At 36.5% G+C, this 17,507-nt stretch overlaps 1 protein-coding gene across 5 annotated transcripts in view; it reads left to right on the top strand.

The window, feature by feature from the left end:
• LOC143187653 (protein couch potato) overlaps positions 1–17,507 on the top strand; it is a 128,021-nt gene that overhangs the window by 94,573 nt on the left and 15,941 nt on the right. For 4 of the 5 annotated variants that reach the window (XR_013003253.1, XM_076391902.1, XM_076391907.1 and 1 more), the window contains exons 6-7: positions 10,500–10,633; positions 15,837–16,045. Coding sequence is in view for 4 of the 5 variants with exons in the window: in XM_076391902.1 (XP_076248017.1) it covers positions 10,500–10,633; positions 15,837–16,045 (343 nt within the window). In the remaining variant the exon portion in view is untranslated. The remainder of the gene's footprint in view (positions 1–10,499; positions 10,634–15,836; positions 16,046–17,507) is intronic. The other variant, XM_076391905.1, reaches the window with a different exon arrangement.

Here is a 17,507-nt window from a genome sequence, read left to right as displayed (position 1 = left end):
GTAGAGGCGTCGAATATTTTTTCAATAAACGCCAGGTGGATTGCGGAGGGTGGAGGGAGATGGGGATGCATCACACAGTGGAACGCGATGCGATAGCTATATATAGTAGGGAATAAAAGGAATGAGCTCGAGAAGAGAGCTTCCTTCGAGTGTTTGTTTTATGTCGTCAATAAATATGCATTTGCTGTCGATGCAACTAGAGAGACTTCTTGAAATAAGCCGATGGCGTCTGTCGAAGGAAAAGACGATCGGGATAGTGAATTTTTATCGAAACGTTAGTCCTTCCTTCGTGAGTCACGTTTATTATAGACGTGTTGGTATTGGGACATACCACGTACGTGGTTTCTGGAAAGTTTTAATGGAAGTTTATTATTATGGAAGCACATATATAGGTGCAAGGAAATGCAGTGAAACCTCGATTATTCGCATTTTTTATTATTCAGGGTTACGAAGATTCTGAGTAATAAGAATAAGAATTCAGTAAAACATCGATTCAGTCTTGGGGAATTGTTTAATAATGGTGTACCAAAGGTGATAGAACTAATTATCAAAAGAGGGCTTCAAGGTTTGAATTTTAGAATATTTCGAATAATCGAGCTTCTACTGTACCACTTTTCCAATTATTTTCTTCTGTGGTGTGATTAGAATAAGTACTGGGGAACAATAGTGGATTTTTGAAATCAATCTTTTTGAAGCAAACAAATTGCTTTGAGAAAAATTAATAGCTTAAGAAATTGTTTTTTTTAAGGCAAGCATAAATATTTGTTAAATTTAGAATTCTATTTCTATTTGCATATTATTAGACTTGGACATGTAACCATATTGGAAGAACAAATTATTAAAATCAGGCATATACTTCAGTATTATACTACATATATGCAAAACAAACTACCTAATTTGAAATTCATAAGGAATTTTATTAGAAAAATCTATTCTCAAAAATTTTAAAAGTCTTATTACTTTCTAATGTTGAATATTTTAATAGTACATTAACCATGCAGAAAGAAAAATTGCATTTTAAACGCCAACAATAAAAAGGGAAAGCTAAAGCAAAATTCCTATCGCAAAGATTTAATAAGTGAATCTTAAGACCTAGAACGTTTGAAAGTTACCCGTACATACAGGGAACCGTGTGAATAAAACATGCAGGGTCAACCTATAAACTCTAGAGCGTAAAAAAGGCTGGAAAACAGAGATAAACCATGGTAGTGGAAGAAAGAGGTGAGCGCATATCGAAGGCAGGTAATGCGTTGAATTATTGAAAGATCTACGTGTATAAAAATAGCTAGACTACGACGAAGAATACCACGTCGCCCTACTGTTTCGAGAGTCTCCTCGATGGGAGAGTTTTCGAATTTTCCGCGACGTTGGAACGATCCAAACCGTTTCAAGAATCCTCGACAACCATTTTAGAGGAAACGAAAGCATTGACGACGGAAAGAGTCGTACGTTTAGTGGAACACCGACGCGATGGTGTAATTGAAACGTCGATTCTTGTAACATTCGCCTGGGAAATATCAATGGGACTCGATTCGCGTGGCTCTACGAAAATCAGTAGAAGTGGAAAACGTAGATTTACTGCTGAATCACGACGAACAATGGGAACTTTCGACTATGTCGACGTGGACACGATCGAATGAGAACGTGGTCGAGTTTGTAACTGAAATTCCTAAATAGGTGGTCGAATGGAAAACGTAGGTAAATAGAGGGTGCAGAATGATGAACTAACAGAATTTATATTTTTCTTTGCTGTGGTCCATTTTTTGCTCGAGGAAAAATGGAAATTGAATTACTATCTGTGGGGTCGAATGGTTTTTTTAATTGATAAGGGAAGAATGTTTCTTCTCTCAAAATTTGAGAAGAAAACTAGACAATATTAATTTTTTAACATATCTAGGTTCAGTAAGTATTTATCCCTCTGAAGTTAATTAATATATATTTTAATTATAATGATTCTACTCAAAATTGCCCAAAAATTAACTAGGTACAGTATTCTCTTTCCTAAAACAAAAAAGAAAAATTCCAGTGGTAATATAGCAACCACCAATGCTCCAGCAACACCTATCGACGCAATATTTCGTGACTGTCAGAACGGAAGTGCTTTTGTCGCAGTTCAGTGTGCGCAGTTAACAATGCTCGCTAATACACCCGACCACTTTTCCAAACGACTTTCCCAGCGCGATTTTTCGCGGTAATCGTTTCCTCCAAACCACGAGCGACTAACTTTGCTTGCCCATAGCCAGCGAACCGTGGCAACTCAAACATGACTCATATGAGAAATTCCTGCTTCAGTATCGCGCAACGATCGCGAAGAAACGCCCTGACCTCGGTGTGAGAACACGCGGAAGCGCGAGATCAATTAAACGTGAGCGAGTGAAGCTTCGGGGCCAAGGCTCACGTGAAGCAGATTATCCAAAATCGTAGTCGGTAATTCGCGTTTCGTTTGAACGCACTTTCCTCTAATCTAGATGTGTGATCGAGGAGCTGCGTTTTAATGTTCGCTGTTAGTATCGATCGGAGAATTCACCTTCCTCCTTTGCCACTGAATTGCGTCGCAAGGAGCAGTGAGGTAACATTTGCTTGTTTATTTCCATGGTATTTCTTAGGTATTCTGTGAGTGGTTCGCGTGGAACTTTGAATTATTGAGAATGTGACTGAAGATTTGAGGACGGTTTATGGAGTGGTCCTGTGTAGTTGATGTAGAGAGACTTTCAGAATTTTTGAGGTTTTGAGAGAATATGTAGTATCAGTGGAAATTGGAAAGGTTTAAATGTTGTAGTTGGACTGTGAATGTTTATGCATTTATAGGAATTTTAAGTACGCATTAAGTATAGAAGACACAACGAGAACATAAAAACTTTCACAGTCTGTAAAGTATAGTAACAATGTCTATTCACTGTGTAATTGTTGCTTGCAATTATTTCGTTTAACTAAGTATAAAGAATTTGAGATGAACAATTTGTTCCATTTCTTCAGAGAAAATCGCGGTGAACCGTGATTTCGAATTGTATGCCACCCCGAGGGGAGTTTAAGAAGCTTAAAAGAGATGAAAATTAAGTCCGATGGTAGTTTCCACTGAAACCAGGACGCTAACAATTAACCGAGTGTTGAAAATAACATCGAACAGTTTTTACAACGATGTAACTTAACATGTTGAATACACACAGTGTCTATATTTTCCTCAATTCATCAATATAAAGTATTTAAAGTTTCGTTTCAGGCTTACTAATTATTACAAAAACGTCTAAAATTCATGTGAGATATGTCTGACTCCAGGCTGGACTTATTCTACTGCAACTGCATATATCAATCAGATCAGGAACAGCGAAGTCAGTAGAATAAGCCCAGTCTTGAGTCAGACACATCTCAGATGTATTTTAGACATTTTCTCAATAAGCTTCTACATAATTTCATCTCTCATCATTTTCCTCTTACTTTGACGTGTAAAATCACTCTTTAAAATTTATAACACCTGCCATCAAATACCCTATATAATTTCACCCTGCTCTACATTTATATATTAACTCATAAACAACTAATTCTAAGAAATCGAGCGTTTTATATTTTTTACTAAAATAAGTAACATCATTCACTAAAATAATTGTTTACATGTAAGGATAGCAATTTACAAGTAAAATATAGCTTAATAATTTTAGTCTTCAAAAATTTCAGAAATTTATATTAGAGTACTTATCAGTAAAAACGACATTAATTATATTCTTTTAATAATACTATATTCATAACTCAAAATTCGATTTTTTGTTGGTTAAAATACTAATGCAGAACAGGATTCAATTATTTTTTATAATAATAATAGATGATAGACTTGAACGAAGTATACAAAAAAACGTGGCTAGTTATATCTGTTCGTAGAAAAATGTTTGTAGCACTTCGACGCAAAGAAGTAGGCCTGAATTTGATTTAGGACACGTGGTTATTCGCGTCCAGTGTCACAAACGCGTTGAAATCACCGCGTATGAAATTTTGCAGGCCGCGTAACTATGCACGTATCGAACGAAGGAACGTTCCACAGTTCGCGACAACCTTCGACGAGTAGAACGCTTTACCTTGTAGCGTGTGAAAACTCAGCCACCCGTGCAGTTCTCTCGCGAGAACTCAGACACGTGCATTCCTCTGCGCCATAAGTAATGCACCATGCGCTGTTGGTCGTCCCGTCTGACTGACAGGGAGCGAAACTCGTGGAAAATCTCGATGGAAGCACTCTCCAGTGCTTATGTATTCGAACCTCTGTTGCATAATTTACTTTCTAGTTATTCTCGATATCGCGCTGTATCATTATGCAATATTGCCGAGCAAGTTACGCTTGATTTTAAATTAGGAATTTCCAACACGTAATATTTTATGAATATTTGCTATCTGTACAAATTTGTTATGCCTGGAATTTTTTTATTTTATATTTTCTATGTTTACCCAAAAAGTTGAAAAAGTAAAGATAATAGTAGGTATTGGGAATGATACTTTCGATGTGATGTCGTTTTGATGCATTTCATTAAATAAAAGGATTTAATGTATGCTTGACTCAAAGTTCTACTTTAGTTCAGCGTTCGTGCAAATCAGGCAAGTTTGCATTCTGTTGCGCAAATGTTTCTCGTTACATGGAACTCGTTCGCTTTTCATACATTCACTTTGTGTCCAGTGACGATGATATTAAATTCACGGTTTTGATGAGACAAAGGTGGTGTTCCATTCACCTGTTTTAGACCTTCCGTAATAGATTTTGCATTAACGAACGCGTTGCAGATCATTTTATTACACTTTTGTGTGTTCATCAGGACTCCACAAAATAATTTCGATTCGATTTTTAATTCTCAATAAGTTCGTATTTTTGCAGAACATTGCAAGAAAATAATAATAGCTCATAAGTATTCAATTTTTGCTCATTAAATCGAATTAAAAAATGATTTTCTAAATGCAGCTTAAAAATAAATGAAAAATAAGTTCTAGTCAAGTGCTTAATCCTGATCAATATTGAATTCTGAATTTTATTAACACCATGCAATTTCCATTTTTAGAGTCATTAATAGAACATGTTTATGAACGCCTGTAATTAGTATTAAAACTAATTACTATTTCTGTACTGCAATCTCATAATTCTGCATGACATGCTTTCTTGACACAGTAAGTAGAATATGTCTGTCAGACACAGACACGCAATATCGCACAAGGTACCCATTGTTCTGCGCAAAGTGAATCTTGACAAAGGCAAACACTAACTCTAACGCGTATTTTTTTAACTTACAATTCGTGTAAGGATTTTTCTCTCAGTTCAATGAGCGCTATAAATCCCCCGAGTTTCTAAAAGCTTTTCTTAAACAGCCTCCGCTGTTTAATCGACTTTTGTAGTCTACGCGGATGAAAAGTTCGACGACCTCGGGGCAAATTACACGAAAAACCGTGAAAAACCATGCGAAACGGTGCAGGTAGTTCACGTTGGCTCGAACTCACGGCTGAGACTCGCGGGTCAGCCTAAAATCAATAAAGTGCAAGGTCCTGCCACGTACGAAAACCCTTCGCGTGTGGCAAAAAGCCACGCGCACCTGTGTGAGTGCGACGAGCCACTGAATTATTCACCGTTTCCGAGATATTTTTCTTACTTGTAGACAGACTTCAAATTACTCTTTAACTAGTGATTAAATATTTTGAGTAATGTTCTTACAAAATCTTGAAGAATTATACTGATACAACACGAAACATAAAATACAAAATAATATAAATTTCACAGATATGAGCTGATACAAAATTTCGATTAACACGAGTAAGTCGATTACAAGCAAAAGTGAGTGAAATTTGAAATTGGCGAAAGAAAAGAGTGAGGAAGATTAAAATAAGCGAAAATAGAAATTGATGAAAATTATAATTAACGAAACTTAAAATCAGCGGAAATTAAATTTAGAAAAAATCGAGGTGAATGAAAGGTAAAAATTGAAAGAGAAATTGAAATGAACGAAAATGAAAGCTAAAAGTATTTTTCGAGAAACTTTGATAGAAATTCAATAACCTTCCAATATAGCGAGTTTCAATATAATACACTCACTATTTGAAATAAAAAATGTTCGTAGTTATTCATAAAGACGTCCCACCATGTTCTCGACGGGTGAGCGAAAAAGTTCCAGAGGAAATTACATATTCCCACCTGACAGGAAAATTACTAATTACGGGACTCGATGCAGCCCAGCTTGAACTACTTAGATCCCCCACGTCCGATCGTAATGCAACGCTGTGCGAAGGATCATGTTTTCACTTTGCCATGGCCATACCAGATATGCTATCTCTTTCTTGAATTAGCAAAGCCAACAGGGGAGTATTAAAAATTCATAAAAACAGCTCGTTAGCAGGGCCAGACTCGTATAATGACACTTAATTAGAAGATTATCAAAATCGTTAACGTTAAAGGGCTAGACCTAATGAATCTTGATACAACGAAGATTTCGTGAAAACTGAATCAATTCCAAGGGTGGCGAACCGTACAAAAGACTCAAAGTTAGTTTAAATTAGTTTCGAGGAAGCTAATTTCAAGTCGTAAGTGTTACAAAAATTGACTTGAAAAGAGTAAATAACGTTTTTCTATTTTCTTTTTGTTTTATTTACTTAAATATTAAATATTACTTTGTTAAATAGTAAATATTCCTTTGTTTTGTATGTATGCTAGTTTCATAGCTAGACATATTTCATTACTGATATCAGACTACTATTTTCTGCTATCATTCTTCACCTGTTAAATAATTTTTTAATTCCTAACTAAGGCAATCGATTAATCTTGACCATCAAAACGATACGTAACAAAAACAGAAGACACGAGTCAATAAAGCAGTACTGAAGTTGGAAACTAAAACATCGATATCTCGAAAAGAAGAACATATGAATTACGTTAAGTAGTTTTTCCTTGCAACCATAGATACATTTGCAAATAGCAGATCTATTCAGGCGGCTGATCTCGCGGCGCAACGTTCCACAAAAGAGGCTCGTCTTGTTGCGCAACCGTGGCCACTCCGACTAATCTTTCTGGAATAATTGCCCGTTCGTGACGTATCGCCGGCCACGAGGAGCGAACGGTTTCGTGGAAGCCGCTTTGCGCCGATTTGCATTGATTTTGTAGCGGAGACACGCCAGACGACGACCCTCTCGTTCTGTGCCGCGAATATAATACACGTGCACAGCGTCAAGCACTTCCGGTCCGACAGCGGGGTGAAAGAAGACTCAAAGGGGTCGGATTGATTCCACGGGCAAACGACCAGCTCGCCCTATAAATCAAAGAACCGAGGATTCTTTCGAGCTCAACGATTTGTCAAGCCACTGGCACAGCGCTATCGGGAGAGCTAGAATTTATAACTGTGCTCCGAGCTGAGATGCTCTAATATACTTTCTACTTTTTGCGCGTTTCATTTTTGTTGTTTTTTTAGTGCATTTTTTAGAAATCTGCAGATAATTTCGGGGGTTTGCAGTGTCTGCGTGCTACACATTTTTCTACTTTTCAAAGATCTTTGAATATTCAAATACTTAAATAGTCAAATATTTAAATATAAAAAGATTATATATTTTAATATTCAAGAATTAAAATTTTGTAATAGTACAGTTTACCAAATACTAAATACTCATGTTTTAACATTATTTTCAAAGCAAGATTGACCTAAATTTTGTACAGGGGGATTTTATTTTAAATTTTGTGTAGGATGATTTACATAATATTGTAGATCTGTGAGCAGAAAAGAATTTGAAGTAAAACGAATCTAATCTTAAAAAATCATAGGATAAAGGTACTAAAGGTAGAAAAAAACCACTATTGTTCCTCTTATACCAATGTATCTCTAATACCAATTTTCATGAATATTATTCAAAATAATTTCTATAAGCTCCAACTCAGTTTAACAAGATCCAAGTATTTAATAAAAATGCACCACAAGAAGTTCAAACTCTCGATTAAACCACTACCAAAATCAGTTCCAATTGTCAATAGTTCAATACGTCCCCATTTCAAGACCCTCGCATCGCATTCCACACAAAAGCTCCCAGAAACCTTGGATTTCTAAGCATCCTCAAAAACGGCGTTTAATGGAAGGCTTTTCGGGGTCCGAAGACCAAACACTATACCGAGGAAAGCGTCCTTCTATTCTGAAACGCTCAATAAGAATCGCATAATACCATTCTTAGAGAAGATCGAACAAAACTCGACCGACATTCATTCTGACTAGGGATGTCAAATAATCGGATTTTTTTGGTAACCAGTTTTTCGATTTTTATACTAGATAACCGATTGACCAATGTATTTTTTTGGCTTAATTAACTGTAATATTTCTATCGGTAATATAAATAATTTAAACAAATTTCTTCTATTATACAAAAATAAGTAAAAGTGTTTTTTTGATTCACATTTGTCTAGTTATAAATAATTAGAACAATTAACCAGTTGGGGATGTGTTCCACATTTTTCGAAAATTACATTTTACAATAGCCAAATTTTCATACATAAATAGTTCATATAATAAATAAGCCCTTCAAGAGGACCAAACTGATCAACTCCACTTTTTACTAGTGTATGATTAGTAAATACTATTTAATATATTTCTAAAACCATTGTGACAAATTTTAATCGTTGTCATATCCTCCCTTTTCTCTGCTTTCTGTTTCATGAAGTTGATCAGTTTAACATCCGAGCCATTAAATCAATGACCACAATTTCGTTCCTGTATTTAACAAAAAGAAAGTAATTAACCAATTATCGAATGTTAATAATCGATTTTAGAATCGTAATAAATTTGGTCAAATTTGGTTAATCGGTATCGAATATAACTGCTGTGACATCCCTAATTCTGACCCAACTCTGGTGTCGGTTAATCCCATGAGCGTTTTTTGAGAAGCCTGTATTTCTTTCTCTCGTTTAAAGTCAATGATTAACGTTCGAGTTGACAGTATCGTGACATTGCATACGTGGTCTGGACGTAAATAATACGACGATGGTGCAGAAACGTACTGTCGGTTGTGCCTCCCACGAATGCTGCTCGGTAAAACACAATGCAGTTGCATTAGCTACCTACGCGAGCGGAGCTGTTCGAGCGCGTTGTTTGAACGAATCAGTTTCGACCATTTTCCAGTCGGAATGATGTTATGGATGACGATTGATCGTTTCTCGACACGTGATCGCACTATGTCTCGCTCGCGATTAGTTAGGTCGATAGGAATGCATCGATCGACCACGATTGCGATTGTTTGATGATAGTCGACCGAGTAACGTATCGCGATGGTCTTCGAATCGATTTTGTGGAATTTACAGTTTTGTGTTCAAATGTGAGAGGTCGCGGTACTCTATGCGTATTAAAAATACTAGGAGAATAAACAAATTTGTTGGGTGAATAGGAAGAGATCTTTGAGCAAAGTTGCACATTACTGGTTAAAAAAATTCCTAATTAGAAGTATTTCATATTGGATATTATTTTAAAGAACTCTGAGAATTTTTCAATGAATTAGTATATAAAATATTGATCGTGTAAAAATAATTTTGAAAATTGTTCAAGCGGAAGTAATCTCTTTTATTTCGTGTTTTATTGGGAAGAGTATTGCGTTGCATGAAAATTACAATTCGAAACATATAAAAATAAACTGGCTGAGGTTGAAATTGATAAAAATCGTGATTGAGGAAAATGAAATTGATAAGAATCAAAGCCGATAAAATTGAAATTGGTAAAATTTGAAATATACAAAAATGGGAATATTCAAAAATTATTATCAATAACATAATGCGTTACCTACACAAATAATAAATATTAACTGACGATATTCAGCCCTAAAAAGTCAACAGTATTATCCGATCAATCCACTGACAAACTATCACTTTCGCTAGCTTCAAACCTCACCAGTTCAAATAACAGTAAAAGCCTCGATGAAAAGCTTTGAAGACCATCCAATCATGACAATCCAAACAAAATTCCACCAAAAATAGACCAAAAACCGCCGTCACAACGCAACAAGTTTCTGCACCACTCGTCCAGGAAGTGACAAAAGCGAAACCAAATTCTCTAATCCAGAACCAAATCAACTAGCCGCTCAAGACCATTTCCCCTTATTTCTGAGTCACCCCAAACACAACCACCACTTGGTCGTTGCGTCAACTGATCCCTTTCCTAAAGACAGAGCCCTGCCAACAAGTTTACACAGGGAAACAAGAGGAAGAGACATCTAATACCCTAGCCTTATACTACCCAACCATGGAGAAAAGCAGAATGCACAACAAATATTCTACTCCTATTTCCCCCTGAAACAACGCACAGAATATTCAAAAATATTGAAAAATGCAGAAAACTGAATTTCACATTTTTCTACAATCACTGCTTTTCTCTATAAATGGACAGTATTAGTCCTCCTATGTTTTCGATGGTCTCAAGCGGCCAGTTGATCTCGTTCCGACCGTAACTAAGCATCGTATATCGTTCCATAGGAATTATCATGGCCGTAATGCTTCACACTAACTGTATATTGTATTGCAGACCTAGGAAGCCCATTCTTCCCTGGTGGTCCTGAATTGTGGCACCATCCATTGGCGTACTCGACTGCTGGCGAATTACCCGGCACGCTGCAACATGCGACGCTGGTCCATCCGGCGTTACATCCTCAGGTCCCCGTACGTTCCTATCTTTGACTATCTGCAGACAAAGCTCTGGAGCCGCCGACGAGCGCCCCGATGCACGTTAGTGATACATGATCGTTATACTCGATTAACTTATACGATACATCTAGCAGGTAGACGCGCACTTACGAGGCTTAGCAGTGACCAGTGTCCATGGCTCGACTCTGGTTTCGAACGAAGATGTGTCTCTTCACCTGTTAACTGGGGACGTTTTTCAAAATAAAATCTCTGGAATATACAGTATTGTTCATAAGTATTCGAACGATTTCACAAGTTTGGGATATTACAGATTTATTGGTAGCAACTGATATTTATTGCTTAGGCTAACCATTCATTAATACTAAAAATATAGACGTATGATTTTGTTACTTATTTCACTGTAGAAGATTCTTATGAATATTGCCAAAGTTTCTTTTTAGCTACATATATTCTGAGCAATTGAAAATATATTTTTGAGAACTTGTGAGTGAATCATTTTGACTCATCTGGTCCTTTTAGTGTCTAAAATGGCATTTGAATATCTATATACATTTATTCTATACCAGAGATTTGAGTTAATTAATTTGAAGTTGATTTAGTTGAACTTTGACTAGAACTTTTCTTTATTTTCATGTATTGGGTTAATTTAGCTTCCCTTGTTAACAGGTTAATCTGTTAGTACACTATACATGTCCATAAGGTATAGGGGCATGGCTGACTGCTAAACTCGTGCATGACAGTGATAGTTATTCCTATAGACATTGTGCTAGTTAAAGTATTTTCACTAAAATCAGAAAAGACTAAGGTGCCCGGTTATAGGTACATTTATCGAGTTCGCGACATTTATCGAGTTCATGACATTTATCCATTTCTTCAGATTTAAATAGGGCCTAAACGAAAATGGGTAACTATAAATGGGTACCTTTACGTAATAATCTCAAGTTATAATTTCACCAGAAAATGAAGTTCATAATTTTTATCGGTGAATTGAATAATAATAAAAATGTCGTAAAAAGTACAGACAACACGAAATGAACTCAGAAGCTCGATGCACAGCGTGTTATTTGATTGCTTACATAGTGATACCGATTGTAATAATCATCTTTCAGACTTTTCAAACTTTCCAGAAAGTTAATTATACTAAGGAGTTAATTACTGTGTTTAGCGAGTTCGTAAATAAGGATAGATGAAGTTTTTAACGTATCACAGAATTTTCTGGCGCATTCGTACCTTCCAATACCATTTTAACAAGGTTCGGAGACGGTGTGTGGTACAGACGGGTACGAATTCGCCAAACAGCCAGCTGGCTATTGATTTTTAATATCGCCTAGTCCTGTACCAGGTTCACGTGGGTACCTATCACGCACTATCATCGCGAACGATATCGCCGAAACTGGAATCGAATTTTTATTCTTGGCTTGTGGGAACGACGCGAAGGAAGCAATAACGTGATCGACAGAAATATTCGTCTGGCTGACGTTGTTTCGTGTCAAATTTATCAAAGATAGATAAGAATTGACAAATTTAGAAATAAAATCATCTTCGGCGAAAATTTCGTGAAACGTGGAAAAATATATATTTCTAAACTAAATACCATTTACTTGCGAAAATTCGGTCACAGGTTCTATTTAAATTTAAACAATTAAATTTTAAATTTGACTAGAAAAACTCAGTAGCCAAATCGAGCTTAATTTGGGGAATTTAAATTTCAATTTGGTCTGTTTGAAATACTTCAACAACAAAAATAGTTCAACAAATGAAGCTATATGATAATAGGTTTGCGTTATAGAGGAGCAACGGAAATTTTCCAACATTTAATAAACCGGAAGAGTTGAAATCCTGTGCATCATGTTTTACGAGCAAAAAGCTCAGTGTTAGAAACATACCCTCATTAAGAGAAACGAAACTGAAGTACTTTAGAAATAAAAAACCGAGACTACACAAGTATATATTTATATATACAAAGTTATATCTCTACGCGAAACAGTGCAGAATATTTTTAATTATTACAGAAAAAAGAGGCATAGAAATGTAGAAATAAATTACATCATTCCAACCTACCAGTTTTATAGTCAGTTATCTATATAACTGTTCCATAAACTAAATACTATGCCAACGGATTATAAAGTTATTTAACCCCTAAAAAACCACTGTGCACATAAAAAACTCGTATTTTCAATTTTCAGTAGAAGCTTCCTGCCTAGTCAGACGTTTATCGAATTTTTTGCTACACCATATTTCATGATAATTTATCAGGGTCATTTAAGTTTTGTAACAAAACGAAGGAAAAAACGAAGCAAAGATAGCAGGCAGAAATTGTTTACTTTTTTACGAAGCTTTTATAGGCGGTTATCCAGTAAACGCGAGGGTTCATTTAATCTGAATGCAAGAAGGTAACATCCACTTCTATTCTAAAGATCCCACCATTTTCTTTACGGGAATAAAAAAATATTCCGCAGAGCCCACTTGACGGGATAATGAGGCAGAAACTCAGCTAAATAGGAAGCATTCCGCTAGCGAAATTCGCGATCCACTTTCATAAGCATTCCTATTGTGAATCGTACTCGCTCCAAGATTCTCCTAATTTCGTTTACGATCGTGGCACCTTTCAAAAACTCGATATTTCAGGATACGTTCATTGCGTTTCGCGTACCTTCTTTTTAGCAACGATTCATACAGGAAAAATGGGGAACATTTTTTGGTAGAAAATAAAATTAGATAGTAGGTAACTTTCAGTATAATTGGGTACCTTATCGCTAGAGGTGAAGCACCGTCAGAGTTTAATTATACGAACCACGTAATCTAATAAAAGGAATGAGAATTCTCGAGAATTTGTCTTAGGAGGTACTAGGTTGATTGTGGAGTCTCAACATGAAATAATAACTAGATTTAAAATAGTGGAGAAATTAATATTCATCCTTATAGAGGAAGATACAGCAGTGGGTACTATTTTTATACTCATAATATGCTTTAATCACTAGAAAGTCTAGATAGATTCTTATACTCTTATAAATAATTTCACCTATTACAGAAACGTTCATATAAATTTGTATTTTAGATTCAATACGAGATAGATATAATTTTAGGTAATCGCAAATACTTGGAAAAGTAAAAATACTAATAATCTTCACTATATTAATTCTTTCACCACAAATAACATATATAATAAACTCTCATGCAATGAAACTAAATAAATTTGAAAAAGGAGGAATCTACATAGTCTTATGATCCATGTTAATCACCTTCTATATTAGTCTATTAGAACATAGTAGAATATCAATTAAGACAAAAATTATAACTTGATAATACTCTGCAAAAAAATAATAAAATCAGCCATCAGGAATATACTCCAAGTTTAAGCCTCATATTAAATTAGTTAATCAGGATCTTATTCTACTAATAAATTTAGCTTCGAAAGGTGCCACCGTCAGAATCAATAATTACAATTTCACAGATCTCTTTTACCTTCTAATTCCATCTTTCATCTCGCAACAGTTACTTTCTTGCGACAAAGAGAAAACATACTTTATGGATCCTCTTACGTGGTATTCCTGAAAGAATATTCACACGACTGGAGGACTCGATTTTGCAACTGACAACGAAGGAAAACAGCAGCAACACAGGATATCCGAGACAAGTAGCGCAACACGTAATTGCACGGACACTAGCAGCAGGGACACGTTGGAGCGACAAAATTGCGAATTGATTGCGCGATACGTTGCTCGCGTCTGTGAGAATAATTCCAGGGCGACCCGTGATGCTAAAATATCGCGAATACTTTCGCGCGTTTAACGCACAGAGAGACACAGCTCGACGCGCGTTTCATATGCAAATTAATTGGCCACGACATATTAACTGCACGTGCACTCACGCGTGTGTACATAAAAGATAATTTACTCTCGGCGAGCTTTAAAAATTGAGTTTTTCGTTGTTGAGCCAGTGATTATAAGGCCCCTTCACGTTATTAGAACGTTACCCCGTGTTTGTATGGAATGTAACCATTGCGTTAATTGATTCTAAGGCGGTCACGGACTGCCATTTCATTAATATGTATTTTTTAATGTTAATGGATATTGTTATTGACGATGATGTAATTTATTGTTAAGCTTTCTGCCTCTATCTTTATCGATAATGATAATTCTTTCCTAAGTGTTGCCTGACAATGAATGAAAACAAAAAGCGAAATAATAAGTGAAATACCCAAGCCAGGAATAGAGTTTGAAGTGAAGACGTTCAGTGATAATATTCTCTTTGCATAAATACGATAAGAAAGTCGGCGACTCAATGCATAAAATGATTTCTAATTAGAAAACATAAGACAGTGGTATAAATAACAGAATAGGTAATGAAGAAAATAGTTCTTGTTAATTAAATGTATTTTCTATCTCAGTGCATTCCTCAATTACTTTTGTTTCGAAATGGTTAGATTAATGGAAGTGCTTGAAAATAATTGAAATAACTTATATAATTGAAATAATTGAAAGTACTTATAGCAGTCACAATAATTGATCATAATTTCAAACGACCCATAATGCATAGGTTGACAAAACGAGAATAGAAGTGTATTACACAGAAAATGGACTGTCTGGTTCCCAAAAGGTACTCCTCTAAAAATTCAATTCTCTAACGACTATGCTATCTTTTCAAATGAATTATCAATACAAGACTTAACAATAATAAAATTCAAAAGCTTTTACTTCAAAAATCTACTGAAACAGACGCCCCTTGTGAATCAAACATTCCAAATACTACATCATACATATCACTTCTACTCGTTCATCCTTCGATTCCAAATGAATACTTCACAAGTGCTGCATCTAAAAGCATACACCTGAACACCCTCGCTCACATTCAGCCCGATGTTAATTTTAAAAAGAGTATAAAATGAATAATTCCATTATCGCGTTCTCCCTCTGAACCCGAGGAGCTTCCTCAATAATTCAACAGGAAAACAAAAATATCCAGGTGTACGCTCTTAGACGCCCCACTATTCAATTCCGCGAGCAGGAGAGGAAGACTTCGGTAACACGGAGGATTCAGTAGCCCCTAAAGTTAGAACGACCCCGAGAAAGAAATAAATTTTAATTTCGCTAAGACCCCGGTGTCGTGGCCGAGCGACAGACAGTTTTAAGCATTCCCTTTCAGGCGCCTGACACCGGGCGTCGGGCCGAAATATAATCCCGACTAACGACGGGGAACCGTTCTCTTTCTTTTACAGGCGCCCATGTCTCTGCCTCATCCGACGACGCTGACGTCGATACACGCGTCGCTGCCCCATTTCTTACCCTCGCCGGCACTGGCATCGCCGGTGGGCTCACCCTCGTCCCAACCGAACATAGCCGTCAGCAACGCGCCCTGTTCCACCCTGTTCGTGGCGAACCTCGGCCAGTTCGTGTCTGAGCACGAGCTCAAGGACATCTTCAGCAGGTTAGAGAACACTTTCCATGGCTAACGTAACGAAAATCGTCTAAACTACAATAGAGACGTAGTACTTTTTCGGCGTAGACACTTGGTCGAGGTAGTACTTGTTACTGTGTAAGGGAGGCGCGATTCGATCCACCTGCGCGTCCTCCTCGCGAATTGGGGACGTGTTTTTGAAAATTGGGGAGGTTTCAGGGAGGTTGAGCTGAGGGTTTTTAGGATTTAGGGAGTAGATTAATATTTGGGCAATGTTTGGAGGATGGTTTATGAGATCTCATAGATAGGAATGAGTTTCACTGGGCAGCTGTTGTGGCAGTGCTACTTTAGAGCTTTTGGGACAAATCTGAGATTCCTCGAAAGGAGTAGGCTATGGATAATATGTCTAGGATGGAGAATGAGATCTCAGGGGTAGAAATGAATTTTACTTTGAATAGTTATTTCACTATAGCAGTGCTGTCCTATGTGGAGCTCTGTGGTATTCTGCTTCCCTTTTCAAGCGATCAAGCTCCGCCTTTCAGTAACAGTACAGATGAAGTGGGAGGCTCAATAAGCTCCCTGGCTTTGGACAGTGCTGTACTATAGAGAGATTCAGGTCTGAGTTAAGGAGAGTACGTTGAGGATCATTATTTAGTAGTTTCACATAGAATAATAGATTAATTAATAAGTATAGTAGAGCTTCTCTAATAGGCTACCTCTAATCAGAGTATTCAAATAATAAGGATAAAATACAGAAAGCTCTACAGTACTTGCTAATTTCCTGTAATTCTCAAGGACCACGTGAATTTAAATTTTACCTACATCTAGGACAAGTGAAGTCAAAGTTCGCTCTTACGACAGTTCTAATGGATATCACAGTGATCCAGCAAGAAAGTTCGGAATTAGACGATACCGCTACACATTCGAACTGTAGAAGACATTTTCGAGCAGCGTAGTTTCGATGAGCATACGCGAAAGAGGCAGCAAGCACGTAATCGTCCTAGAGTATGTTATCCCCACGAGCATTACGGTTACGATCGCGTAGTAAATTATTTTCGCGTGCTTCGCCATGCGGAACCTTCCCACGATTCCAAGTGCGTGTACAACCGTGTAGTCGATCATGATTCGCTGTGGCCTCGAACCACGCGGAAATTCTTTTTGTACTCTTCGATGATCTAGTAGCTTAATCGATACTCATCGAGCTAAGAATTTCAGTCAATTATTTACGATAAGACGTTCAATTGATTGACCAGCGCGTTGAACCTTGAAGGAGTGGGATTTTGAATTTCATATTGATTTAGCATTCCTTTAGAAATATTAGTTTGGTGATAAAGGAGCTCTTAAAGGAGTGGAATTTTGAATTTGAAAATTGTATTTAAAAAAGTGACAAGTTACTATAAGAGATTTTATTTTCATAGTAATTCTTCCTTATTAATTTTCATTGGTGTTGCTTTAATAGAGTGGTAAACTGGTTTTAATGCTTTCGTTTAAT

The sequence above is a fragment of the Calliopsis andreniformis genome, chromosome 2, assembly GCF_051401765.1.
Source record: "Calliopsis andreniformis isolate RMS-2024a chromosome 2, iyCalAndr_principal, whole genome shotgun sequence".
Lineage (NCBI taxonomy): Eukaryota > Metazoa > Arthropoda > Insecta > Hymenoptera > Andrenidae > Calliopsis > Calliopsis andreniformis.
The sequence above is the reverse complement of the archived record's forward strand: the minus strand, read 5'-3'. Positions and strand labels throughout refer to the sequence as shown.